The sequence below is a fragment of the Neomonachus schauinslandi genome, chromosome 5 (assembly GCF_002201575.2).
Source record: "Neomonachus schauinslandi chromosome 5, ASM220157v2, whole genome shotgun sequence".
Taxonomy (NCBI): Eukaryota; Metazoa; Chordata; class Mammalia; order Carnivora; family Phocidae; genus Neomonachus; species Neomonachus schauinslandi.
The window spans coordinates 114634104-114648594 of NC_058407.1; the positions used below are offsets into that span (position 1 = coordinate 114634104).

General features: G+C 39.0%; 1 protein-coding gene across 1 annotated transcript in view; it reads left to right on the forward strand.

Moving 5' to 3' along the window:
- Nucleotides 1-14491, forward strand: part of PRTFDC1 (phosphoribosyl transferase domain containing 1) — a 91245-nt gene that overhangs the window by 12943 nt on the left and 63811 nt on the right. The window contains exon 3 of the mRNA XM_044914985.1: nucleotides 2000-2183. Within this exon, the coding sequence (XP_044770920.1) occupies nucleotides 2000-2183 (184 nt within the window). The remainder of the gene's footprint in view (nucleotides 1-1999; nucleotides 2184-14491) is intronic.

Sequence of the window (14491 nt, forward strand, 5' to 3'; positions counted from 1 at the left end):
TTGGTTTCATATCTACCATATTTGTAATTATTTTCTGTTCATTGCCCTTGTTCTTCGGTTTTGTTTTTTGGGTTTTGTTTGTTTGTTTGTTTTGTTTTCCACTCTATGGAATCTGTATCTCCCACAGTGCATGGCCTCTGATGATAGGCAGTCTATTTTTCTTGTTTTTACTTTGTAAGCCTCACTTACTAGGACTCACCCCTCTGTCTGAATAGTTTAGCCTTCAGTCTAAGATTGGTAGAGATTGTACTCAAGCACCTTAAGCCCTGATGAATGTGTGTGGGGACTGTCAAGCACATTCAGATTTCCAGCCTTTTTCAAGTCTTCCCCGGCTTTTATTGTTTCATTGTGCTTTCTTGTGTCTCTGCTGCACACACTTACAGGCTCCATCATTCAGGAATGTATAGGTAACCTGGTCCCATGCTGGTCTCTGCTGGGCATATGCATAGCTTCTGGTCAACTTGAGATATGTGAAGAGTATATTGTCTATCCCTCTCCTGTGACGCTAACCTCCCAGAACTCCCTATCAAATCCCCGACTAGACTAGTCTGCCAGTTAGTTGCTCAAACAGGACTGCAACTTCACGATAATGGGGCCATTGGCTCTGCCTGCTCACAGGCTACCAAGATAGCCATACTAACTGACACTGCTCCCTGCGAGGGAAGCTCCCTCTGGCAGTGCCCCACCCTGGCTGAACTACCTGGTTGAACAACAGAGCCGATGTGGGGCGCAGGGAGATGGGAGCACTCTCTGGCAAGGATGCCACAGACTTGCGCTCTTTCTACCCATTGTTCAATGTTTTCATGAATAAATGATTCTCAGTTTGTTACATGTCTCTGGTTAACTCCCAGAGTGCTGAAATGGTTGTTTTCGACAGTTTTATCCAGCTTTATAGTTACTTTTTTGTGGATGGAATGTGTTGACCACCTCACTCCATTATGCTGAAAACAAATGTCCCTTTTTGCAGACTATCTGGCATGCTGATGTACATTTTCTTGATGATCATATTTTGAGAAACATTGTCTGAAACCATGGTTGCCATTTAATATGTATATGTTTATACATATGTATGCATATACACACATATATATGACTTATATAAAATATATTATGTAATATATTAGATATATAGAACATATGTAATATAATGCTTTATATAGAGAGATATACATACATATACATATATACACATACACACACATATATATATATATTCAGATCATTCATTTAACACATTTTAAATCTAATTCTATCTGAAGTGCCAGTAGGAATTTTTTTTAAATATGCACCTGAGCTCCTGCCTCCATTCGAGGCTTTAATGTTGTATGGATGCATGGGCAATGGACTTCTAAACATGAAACAATTAGAAAAAATACAGTGACAGTTCCAAATCAGGCTTTGGGTGCCAGCCCGAGGCTGCATCATTACCTAGCTCGAGGAAGGCATCATTCACATGGTGCTCCATGTAAATGGTGCCTCCTGGAATTGTACCCTGGACACCTTTCACATAGGTAATGTGCCATCTTTGTCAAATAAAAGACAGAGGTGATTCTTTTGATAGCTTCTGTGTGCTTGACTTTTCTTCCAGTCTCTTCTAATGTTGTAAGGTGAGTGAGTCATTCTCCATGTCCTCTGTCTTTGCTATAAAGTGAGCATAATATCACCAGATACCTTCATAGCATTGCTAACAACCAGGCTCTGTAGTGGTAAAATAATAGCATTCATGATCTTTGACATATACTTTATACCTTACTCATGTTTGTGACACCAAGGAGCAAAAATGTACTAGGGATGATGTGGTTATCAGAAATATGTTTTGAACACTCTCTCTTTGTCCAGTCTTAACAAAGCTTCTTTATCTGTAGGCTTCTGTCTCCCAAGCTCTCCTCCACAATCCCCTGTGTAATCTAATATGGGTAATGCATCATGCATTTTTTTGAAAGGAAAAAAATACTCAGAAGTACTTATGCTTTAATATATCTTTTAATCCCTCTTTCAGAACTGAACGGCTGGCTAAGGATATTATGAAAGACATAGGATACTGTGACATTATGATCCTGTGTGTGCTTAAAGGAGGTTACAAGTTCTGTGCAGATCTTGTAGAACACCTTAAGAACATCAGTCGAAATTCAGATAGATTTGTCTCTATGAAGGTTGATTTCATCAGACTAAAAAGTTACAAGGTAAGTTATTAATTCCATTTTCATTATATAATGTTTAGAATAAAGAATTTTCTAGAATAAAACAATTGATAATCTGATGAAAATGAAGAATGTTGTTTTTTAAATTTGCAAGATACTGCAACCTATAATTGAAATAATATTGTTTGGGGGGGAAACCCTCTTTCTGTTATCACATATATGGAAAGATGCTTCAGGAATGATTCATGGTTATTTCCTGGTGACTAGCCTCACAAATGAGTGTGTTAACAATGAGTGTTAAGAAAGTCCAGTGAGCGCTGACGTGTTTCTGGTCTGGATGTCACCGTTGGCCCTAGAGACCTGTGGGAGGGTGTCCAGCCCAGAGAGGACAGTTATTAGTACTGGGGTGGCGGAAGTCTCTGCCTGGAAGTGGAGAAGGGAAGTCTGTGGGACAATGAGTTACCAAGTGCAATGAGCCCAAATCAGAGAACCTCCAGCGGAAGGCCCCTCCACCAGTCTGTACTGGGACTTTCTTGGCCCACCCTGGACAGAACTGAGGGAGAGTATCCTCCAAAGATGTCATCCCCTTGGTCTTCCCTCTTCTATGATGTTACCTTCTCTGATACTTTTTGATTCAATGTATAGTAAATCATTAAAACTAGCCTACTATTGATTTGGTGAGGAACTGTTGGAGTCAAAATCATGAAAGTATTTTCTGATTAAACTAGCTTGACACATTTAATTCACTCTTCACTTTTCTATTACTGTGTGACAAAATCACCACAGACTTAGTGGCTTAAGCAAACACACATTTGTCATCTCAATTTCTCTAGGTCAGCCATCCAGGCTTGGGTTCTCTGCTCAAGAGTCTTCCCAGGCTGAAATTAAGACATTAGCCAGGGGTGGGATCTCATCTGAGGTTTGCAGATGACTGACCTTTCCAAGATCATTTGTTGGCAAAAGACCACTCATTGTTGGCAGAATTCAGTCTCCGCTTCCCTGCTGGAGATGCTTTCAGCTCCTACAGGCTGCCCTCGGGTCTTTGCCCCATGGTCCCTCCTCTTCCCGGGCAGTTCCCAGCACAGCAGAACCTTTCCATCTAGTGAGGGCCTGACTCCTCTTTTAAAAGCTGACCTGGGACGCCGGGTGGCTCAGTCGGTTGAGCGTCCAACTCTTGATTTCAGCTCAGGTCATGATCTCAGGGTCGTGAGATCCAGCCCCATCACGGGCTCTGTGATCAGTGCAGAGTCTGCTTGTGATTCTCTCTCTCTCCCGTGGGAGTGCATTCCCCAGTTTACTAGTCTCACCCACACTCACGTGGAGGAGATTAAATAGGGCGTGTACACCAGGGAACAGATGGGCATGTGCCTTAGGGTTCTGCCTACCACTCTCTGTGATTCAGTTACTTCAGCTCTTGAGCAGTTGGCGAATTATTTATCATTTCTTAAGACACTCTGTATTTTCCGGATGACTTCTAAGCTGTTTTTTACAGACATCTTAACCTTAAATTGTTGATTTCATCTTCTCTTGGAAACCTGTTCTTTAGGTTCCTTTCATCCTAGATTAAGTCGCTATGCTTCCGTATAAGATTTTTTTTCTCACTTACTTGGCTCTGATCCTTATTGGATTTTCCCCTGGAAAACAGCTTTTTAAACTCTTTTTAAAAATTAAAGTCAGATGTGTTGAAGTATAATTTATATGTAGGAGAAATTATCTGTTTTAGTTTACAGTTTTGTAAGTTTTGACAATTGCATACAGTCATGTAAATCACCACAATCAAGATATAGAACATTCCTCACCATAAAAAATGTCCTTGTGTCCCTTTGTACTTTGCAGTCAACTCTTTCCTCAGCTCCTGGAAACCACTGATACACTTTCTGTCCCTAGAGTCTTGCTCTCTCCAGAATGTCATATAATGTAATCATATACCACGTAGCCTTAGTACATCTGTAAATCTTAGCATAATTCATTTGAGATTCATCCATGTTGTTATGTATACCAGAAGTTTATTTCTTCTTATTGTCAAATACAATTTCATTATATGGATATATCACAGTTTTAAAATCATTTATCAGAGGCACTTGGGTGGCGCAGTCGGTTAGGTGTCCAGCTCTTGGTTTCAGCTCAGGTAGTGACCTCAGGGTCATGAGATAGAGCCCTGTGATGGACTCTACACTCAGCACGGAGTCTGCTTATGATTCTCTCTCTCCCATTCTCCCTCTACCCCTCCCCCTGTGCACTCTCTCTCTCTCTCTAAAATGAATAAATAAATCTTTAAAAAATTTTTAAAAATAAAATAATTTATCAGCTGAAGAATATTTGGTTTGTCTCCTTCTTGGAGATGATTATGAACAAAGCTGCTATAAATATTCACATACAAGTTTTTGCGTGTACTTGTATCTGCATTTGTCTTGAGTAAATTTCTCTTGAGATTGCTAAGTCATATGGTGAGTGTATATAAGAAATTACCAACTGTTTTTTAGGAGGATTGAATAATAATTTTGCATCTCCACCAGCAGTAGATGAGAATTCCAGTTCCTCCATATTTTCCACAACACTTGGTATTGCTAGTTTCCTTTTCCCCATTTTTTCCTTTATTTTACCCATTCAAATAGGTGATAATATCTCATTGTGGTTTTAATTTGTGTTTCCCTAAGGAATAATGATATTAAGCATACTTTCATTTGCTTATTTGCTATTCATATAGGTTCTTTGTTGAAATGTTTGTTCAATATCTTGCACATTTCAATAATTTGGGTCTCATGTTTTCTTATTATTGAGTTTTGAGAGTTCTTTATATATTTTAGCCACAAATCCTTTATTAGATATGTGTTTTAAGTATATTTTCAAGCTAGTGGGGTGTTCTTTCATTTTCATGATAGTATTCTTTTTTTTAAAGAGCATAATTTAAACATTTTTATAAACTCCTAATTTACCAATTTTTTCTTTTATGGATCATGCTTTTTGTGTATCTAAGTAATCTTTGCCTCATTCAAGGTCACGAAGATTTTCTTTTCTATTTTCTTTAAGAAGTTTCATAGTCTTGGGGCACCTGGGTGGCTCAGATGGTTAAGCATCTGTCTTTGGCTCAGGTCATGATCTCCAGGTCCTGGGATCAAGCCCCCAGCACGCTCCCAGCTCTGCAGGGAGTCTGCTTCTCCCTCTCCCTCTGCCTCTCCCCCTGCTTGTGCTCTCTGTCTCTCTCTCTCTCTCAAATGAAAAAATGATAATAAAAAAATCTTTAAAAAAGTTTCATAGTTCTAATTTATTTTTTCAAAGTTTTATTTATTTATTTGACAGAGAAAGAGAGAGCGCACAAGCGGAGGGGCAGGAGAGGGAGAAGGGAGGCTGATGCAGGACAGTTTTCATTTAAATCTAGGTCTCTGATCTATGTCATGTTAATTTGTTAATATGGTACCTTTATTTTTTTTGCAAGTGAATGTACGTTTCTTCCAGGATCATCTGATGAAAAGACTGTCCTTTCCCATTGTATTGTCTTTGCTATTCCACTGAAAGTCACTTGACTGTATAAGTATGGGTCTATTTCTGGGCACTCTGTCTAGTTCTGTTCGCCTATATGCTTATCCTTTTGGCAATACCACACTGGTCTGATTACTGTGGCTTTATAATCAGTCTAGAAATCAGGTAGCATATCTTCTAACTTTGTTCTTTCTCATACTTGTTGTAGCTATTCTAGTTCTCTGCCTTTCCATGTAACTTTTTTTTTAAAGATTTTATTTATTTATTTGGAACAGAGAAAGAGAGAGAGAGCGAGCCCAAGCAGGGGGGAGGGTCAGAGGGAGAGGAAGCAGACTGTCTGCTGAGCAAGGAGCTTGATGCGGGGCTCCATCCCAGGACCTTGAGATCATGACCTGAGCCGAAGGCAGACGCTTAACCGACTGAGTCTTCCAATCCATGAACAGGATATATTTCCCAATTTTTTAGATCTTATTTAATATCCGTGTGTGTCTAATTTTCAAAAGTCAGATCTTAGACATCTTTGGTTAGATTTATACCTAAATATTTAAAATGTTTTTGGTCCTGTTGTATTTGTTAAGCTGTTCTTTGAAATTCAATTTCCATTTGTTTACTGCTAGTATATAGAAATACTACTGATTTTGTATATTGAATATTATGACTTTTCAAAACTCTCTGACTAGTTCTAACAGCTTTCTTGTAGTATTTCTTGTAATTTCTTCTGTGAATAGAGATGGTTTTACTTCTTCCTTTCTAATTTGAAGACTTTTTATTTCTTTTTATTGCCTTAATGCACTGGCTAAGACTACCTGTACAATTCTGAATAGGAATGGTGAAGGAAAACATCCTTGCCTTGTTCTCAATTGGTATGCTATTGACTATGGCATCCCCCAATTTTTGATACTTTGTTTTAATTTTTGTTCAATTCAAACTATGTTCCAATTTCCTCTGTGACTTCCTTTTTCACTCATGGATTATTTCTTGTTTAATTTCCAAATATTTGGGGATTTTCCAGAGATAGTTCTGTAGGATTTCTAGTTTAATTCTTTTGCAGTAACTATATTTTGTATGATTTCAATTCTTTTAAATTTGTTGAGGCTTATTTTATGACCCAGAATATGGTCAATCTTGCTGAAACTACCAGTTTTGTAATCCAGGTCAGATTAAGCAATACTGCTATCTATCTCTTGTCCATTTCTCTGGACATCTTCTCTTTATTTGATCAATGTTTTAACCTAGAGGCACACATTCTAACACTTATATTATGTTAACTTATATTTATGTGATACTAATTCAAAGCAAACATTTGCATTTCTAAAACTACAATAGCATTGTGGCCATTATTGCTGCATCTACACAGTTATTTTCAAATCAACATATTTTTCCCGGGGATAGGGATGTGGGGGTTCCTGCCTAAGGTTCTGATGAAGAAGGAAGGCAATGGTAGACTTTACATCTTCACCACCTTCATCCATTCTCACACACTGCGTATTTTTGCCTTCATCCCACGCTTAAGTCCTATAGGACCTGAGGATGATTGCCATGTCTCTTCTCTTCTTACTAACTGTTCTTCCTAATGTCTACCAACAAGGTGACACAGATCATCTCCTGAGAAACTACCTCACAAAAAATGTAAAAGCTTACCTGCTCAGTCAGAGCAAGCTTTCCCCCTAACTAAATATCCTCAGAAATGAATGGAAAAATCATATTCATAGACTGAGGTGTGATGTGAACAGCTTTCTGCTCGTAGCACACAAGCTGTCTTCATCCAGAGATGAACTAATTGCTGTGTGAGGTTAGGCCTGAGCTGACCATCCCTTTACATACTTGAGTTCTTTCAACATTCCTGAGGGCAGAGACGTATATTTTAAAAACCAAAAACTAATAAACACCACCAAATAAGGGGAACAGGACCTGGAACATCATTTTCCTCTGAGGGTGTTTGGTGTTCCCACATACCTCTAAACCTGTTCATAGGGAACAGACATCTCGAAAACATCTCGGCAGAAACGGTGACCATGAAGTGTTCCTTTTATTCCTTTATAAATTTCTGGGAGGGAGAGCAGGACTCTATACAGTTGTGGATGCTGATCAAAAGCATTGTGTAGTTTTACTTCCTCCTAGCCTCTTGCTCTGTGATTCTTTATAGATTTTTATTTGAGACAGAAAAGTTGAAAGTCCAGTTTGCTCAGAGGCCATGTTTCTCCTTGTCACAGCCATCTGCTTTCATAAGTCACTTGAGGGGCTCTTTTCCCAAGAGGGCTCTCATTGCGGGATGCCTTCCACTCTTTACTGAGGGACTTTCCTGAGGGGTGGATAGCTCCAAACATCCCAGGTTCCAGGCAATTTGCTTGTCTTTGTTGTTACATGAAACCTCCCAGAAGACATGGAATGAATTTGCATGAATGATAGCAGTCTAGCCAAAGATTATTTAGAAATTAGCATTAGGCTAATTCCTTGGAAATCAGGGCCAACATACTCCTGTTCTTTAATGAAAAGAGGAACACTGGCAACCTTAATTCCTTTGGATTTCCAGTTTTCTTTCCTTCTTCCCTCCCTTTTTTCCTTCTAAGTCCTTCCTTGTCTTTCCACCAATGTTCATTCAGTACTTGCTATGTGAATTCATTGTCTCATTTAATTCTGACTACAACCCTGCCAGCTATCTCTCATCTCTTCTTTTAATGATGAAGAAAAGGAGGCTCAAAGAGGTTCATTAACTCACCTAATGTCACACAGCCAAAAAATAGAAGAGATGGTACCAGAGCCCAGGCCCATCTGTCTCTCAAGTCTGTGCTCTTTGCAACATATCCACATTTCCCACAAGTTTTTCTATGGTTTTCCACAAAACTTAATTGTTTCATGAGATATGAATTTGTTTGCCAACATTTATGAAGAAGTTAGTTATATTTTTCTCCTAAAATATATGTCAGATACATACTAAGTACATATATACAATTATTATCATCATGCAATAATGTACCTTGGAGTGCCTGGGCGGCTCAGTAGTTGGTTAAGTGTCCAACTCTTGCTTTCGGCTCAGGTCATGATCTTAGGTCACGTTGGGCTCAGCACTGAGCATGGAGCCTGCTTAAGATTCTCTCTCTCTCTCCCTCTGTCTCTGCCCCTCCATCCCACTGTTCTCATGCTCAGTCTCTCTAAAAAAGAAAAAAAAAAAAGGAAAGAAAGAAATAGTGGCTTTACTTGAGAAAAGCTAGAAGTTGCATCAGAGAGAGCGTATTCTTATTATGTGTATGACATCCCATATGCACAGAAGTAGCTATAGTTTGTGGCTTCTCTTATAAGATCAACAAAACTTGTGGAAGTTTTCAGTTTAACAAAGAATCAAATATCAATTATTTCTCATAAGAATTTATTCACCTGTGAGGCCTCATTTTTCAGCATATCTAATCCAAGGAAACACTACATCTCATCTATTTGTATTATACCAATAAGTGACACATTTTAAAAACATTTTCTTTTTCTCAAAGTAATACATTCAAGTAGGTTAACAGACCAGAGAGTTTGGTTGTGGCAGTTTTATGGAACAGACAACTTGAAAATCCTCTTGCTACCAACACCTAAAAATGCTAGATGAAGCATAATAATAATTGTTTAAAACCCTTTTCAGTGCTTCCTGGAGTTCACAAGAAGGTACAGGGTATCCACGAAACAGAAATGAAAAGTCTGAGAATCGGACCAGAGATGAACTGGGGGCCGGCGTTGTGGAGGGAAGAGGAGTTGTTGTCTCAGCATTGGATTGTCGCCCCCATGCAGAGACAGATGATAAAGCCTTGGACCAATATAAAAATGGGAAGTTGAATGAGACCCTCCAGCAAAGTCAGTGCCCTCAAAGATGCATGCCCTTGGTGACAAAATCCACCCTTCAGTAATGGGAGACCCTAAGAAGCTAGGTTGTCTTTTTTGGCCTGGGCTGGAAAGGGAAAGTAAAATATCCTGTGGGAATTTTTAAATTCAAGTCTGTACCACATGTGAGTTAAAAGTTTTAATTTACTTTACCTGCATTGTCTGGGAAAGTCCAACCAGCGAATTTAATATTAAAATTGGGCTCAGACCACAGTATCCTCAAGGTGCCGGGTAGAAGGCAGCTGAAAACCTCTCTCAAGGGAGTACCTCCACGTAGGCTGGATTCTTTCAGATAAGCTGTACTTAAGCTGAGTGCACAAACCCTAAGCACAAAGGATACACAGAAACAATCCACCATGGGCAAGATCAGCTGGCAAAAATAATAGAAGTAGGGACACAAACGATCTGAAAGAGAATATAAAATAATTATACTTAATATGACTGAAGACATAAATGAAAGGATTTAAAGAAAAGGTAAGACAGCATGAGAAGAAAAAAAAATAAATGAAAACTTTTAGAAGTGAAGTAATAGAATGTCTAGCAGCAAAAAATAATGTAATTGAATGGATAAGATAGTAAGTCGGATGATAGGATAATGTTGATATGGATGTGAATTCTAAGTGGGAAGATACATCTGAAAAAAGTAGCCAGAAGGTAGCTCGGATAGAGATGGAATATAAGAGGGAGAAGTTAGGGGACATAAAAGAGTGAAGGAAAAGGCCCAAAATATGTCACCTAGAAATTCCAGAAGGAAAGACTATTCCTTAGAGAGAATTGAGTAGAGGGAATTTTTGATAAGATAATGCCTAAACATATTCTAGAGCTGATGAAGGAACATGACTATTCAGATGTAGGAAGCACAGTGAGACCATACCTAGCACGTCATCGTGAAACTGAAAAACAAAACACCAGAGTCAAAGAATAGATTGTGAAAGCAGCTGAGGAACAAAGAGAAACTGTCTCTAAAGGAATCACCACTATAGGATCAACAGACTTCTCAAAAGCCACAACAGAAATCAAAAGACATGGAGTCCTATCATCCACATTCTGAGAGAAGATAATTGTCCACCATAATTTTCATTCCCTGTTAATCTTAACTCAAACGTCAGTGCCAGCTGGAGACATGAGCAATCATGTGCTGACAGTTTCCCAGTAACAAATGCTGAAAGCACTTCTTAAAGGGTGTATTTTAGTAAGAAGGAAATTGAACCCAAACAAATAAATGTGATGTGAAGAAACTGACAATCATGTAGGTAAATCAAAAGAGTTTTGATTGGAGCGCTTAGTTGGTGAAGCATCGCCTTCAGCTCAGGTCATGATCCAGGTCCTGGGATGGAGTCCCACATAGGGTTCCCCGCTCAGGAGGGAGTCTGCTTCTCCCTCTCCCCCTCCCCACTGCCTGTGGTCTCTCTCTCTCATGCTCTCTCTCTCTCATATAATAAATAATCTTAAAAAAAAGAAGAACATTGATTCTAAAAAAAAAAGTTTTGATTTGTTAACATAATTGATGAAATAATAATACTGATGATGACTTTTGGTGGTAAAACAAACAGGATGGAACTAAAATGTCAGTCCACGGTCAGTTGTAAATGACCAGAGTGAAAGCATCCTAATGTTGTACATTGTTTAGGGGAAGCCTAGAGATGTTGATGACTTGCCAACTTTAAGTTAGCTATGCCTATTTAAAATTTAGGGAGAACCATTGAAAGAATAGGTATATTGTGTATACCATGGATAACTTCCCAGGAAGTGGAGAGGATGAGAAGGAATAAAGAAAACTCAAAACTTGATTGATGTGATAGTAGACAGAAAATGAGAAACAATTAGGTAACACGATACCCGTTTCTCAGGTGAGGAAACCGAGACCCGAGATGTTAAGTAACATGTCCAAGGTCAAACAGCTTGTAAGTGGAGGGTCTGCTCTTCAAACTCAGGTTTAACTCCAAAGCCCAAGATTGTGACCACTGAGACATACTGTCTCTCTAGAGATGTGTTGATGTGTTGAGATGTAGTAGGCTAAAAACTTCACCAAAAGGAATCAACTTTAGGGGAACCTAGGTGGCTCTGTCTTTTAAGCGTCCGACTCTTGATTTCAGCTCAGGTCATGATCTCAAGGTCCCGGGATTGAGCCCCGAGTCGGGCTCTGTGCTCAGTGTGGAGTCCGCTTATCCCTCTCCTTCTGCTCCTCCCCTGGCTCGTGCTCTCTCTCTCTTTCTCTAAAATAAATAAATAAAATTTTTTTAAAAAAAGGGATCAACTTTATTTTTTTCTGAGGTTTATTTTAACAGCTACCTAACTAGGTTAAGCCAGCTCCTATAATTGCTGGGAAAAATGGCAATGTCTATAAATAGACAATTAACTGTGTAGTTTTTGAGAAGTTTTATACGTGATATTAATAAACTATGACAAAGTACCCTCCAAGAAAATGAATAATAAATGTTGACTCTTGGTTTTCCTGTAAATTATGGGAAACTATATTTTTCTTTTCATCTTTCCCCTTTACGCCGTGGAGACTTTCCAACAGATTTGAACATTCACTCTAGCTGTTTGCTCTCTGGATTCACTTAAAGCTGATGCTCTTGGGAAGCCAAATCCAGCAGAATTGCAAAAGAGCCTTGAGCACCAAGCTCTCTACCAACTCCTGAGGGTGTAAAGACTTGAATCAAGGAGAAACAGGCATACTTCAGCATACCCAGTTTAGTGTGTGGGGAAAGCTCTATTGGGGTTGGGGTGGGAGAACTTTTGGAATATCTATTCTAAGGGGCTTAGAAGTAGAGAAACATAGGAAGATTTAAGAAAAGTTGGTGGGCAGTATTGGTGGGTGCCAGCAAATGACTTTTCAGCCAGCTTTTTTGTATGTGGATGTATTATTTGCCAAGCATTTTTTCCCTCCAAAATATTGCCCTGATTTAAAGGTTCGTTAATTTACATAAAACCCAACCTGAGGCTAAAATGTAATTCTCTGACTTCTTTGTTTTCCATTAGTTTGGGTAGCCAACCTGTGAGCAAAGTAAACCTCAAACTTTGAGGTTTAAAAAATGACAAGAACTTTATATTAGGCAGTCTGGAGTTTCCCAAGATCCTTCCCCCATGCTGTTCCAACGCACACTGCTCTATATTAATTAATAATTCCTGTGTGTTGGCAGCACCAACAGAAAGCTTTTTGGAGATAAAATACAATCCTGAGATTTGCCATGCAGGGCATGTGGGCCCCTGGGGAAGCTGGCATCTTTATTAAAGAGGCTCGTTAGAGCTAAGGGTTGGCCACAAACCTATTCCCATGAGAGAAGAGAAAAACTAAAATACGGCTCTTCTCTCTCATTCCCAGCGTTCAGAACAAAGGGTTTAGGTCAGTCTTTTATTAGCCATGCTGGTGAGGAATGGGGATGGGATAGATAAACCAGATTCAGCATCCTTAGTGTCAATGAGAAGTTTTCACTTTTCCCTATAGCCAGCTTTTCACTGAACTTTCCATACATGGTAAGGAGGCTTTGAGTTAAATACCCCTTTTCTTTTTGAGACAGGAACTCCAGCTTTAACAGAGTCCCATCTTGGGTTTGGTTTGAGGAAAAGGATTCCAGTTCAGTTCTTTGGCAATGAACAGGTGGAGAAGACAGGTCCCCAGTTCTCTGGGGGTGCTGGATGGGTCCAAGCCTAGTGTAGATGTGCATGTAGAGTGTATATAAATATACATAATTTGTGTATATATATATCTATATATCTTTTTAAGCAAGGAAAGGAGGGAAACTCCAGAGAAGGAGAGGTGAGAGACAAAAGAAATTCCAATATTTACCATATTTCATTAAACCTAAGACATCATAGACTGTAAAGGACACCACCAGTTCATGTACCACTAAGAAAGGAAAAATGCTATAAATTAAGCCATGACATGACATGTATTGTGTGATGCATCCTGATTTGGGATATATTAAAACCTGAAAAAAATGTACCACTTGGAATTGATGAGTTGGTGGTCTTCCCTTTCTTTGCAGTACCATTTGCAAGTGTTTGAATAGCTGAAATGTAGCAGCAAACATTGTCTTTACCCTTTGGTTATTCTGTATCTTGGGTCCTGTGATACTATTCCAATACCATTTCGCAAATGGTGAGATACTTCTCTGAAGCTGCAGATTTTCTCCACCTTAGTATTTGAAATATTTTTAATATCCTCAGATCATTTTTGCAGACTTCAAAGGGCGAATAATTTACTAAACAATAAACCAGGAAGAGGCCTGGGTGGTTTGAATCCATCCACCAAAATCCTTAAAATTAACCAAAAGCATTTATGAAAACCAGAGCATAATTTCTATGTGACCTCTGGATAGATACACTGGAACATCTGTCATGTTCATACGTTTACTGAAACAGAGTGTTGACATTACCTGTTTTGTCTTTGACCTTCGACTCTTTAGATGTATTTACTACTGGCTTTCAACATGCATGCATGACTCAGCATGAAGCAAATATCTAATCTGACCTTAAAAGAAATAATTTAACATTGCTCTAGGCAAGTTTACTTTGATATCTCCAATTCTGTCACGTAAAAGATATTTAAAAAATGAAACCAAAGCCCATTGTGTAATAAGGGTAATGGTAGGTTTCCAGCAATATTTTTAGTTGTCATTCCCTTACGGTCTTTATTTTGTAAATAACTCTGCATTTGATTGGTGTACATTCTTCGTGTTCAAATTTCATTTTCTGCAGAGATGCTTATTAGGATTTGTCTTTCCTTATGAAAAGCAAACCCTGAGAGAGCAAATAAGAGAATAATGCAGAAGTAATTATTAACTTATAGAGGCAACCAAGTTTTCAGGTGACTCTGGGACAGAGCTGTGCTTAACTCGGTGGCTGCCACAGGCTGGGGTTGAATCCGTGGTAAGAAAGAGGACCCAGCGCTCAGTGGCATGCACTGAGGAATGGACTCTGCTGCCAGTGTGAGTTGAAGTCAAGTGCAGCAAGCGTAACAGGTGATAGAAAAATGGGATGTAAAGACCACAGCCTTTAGAGCT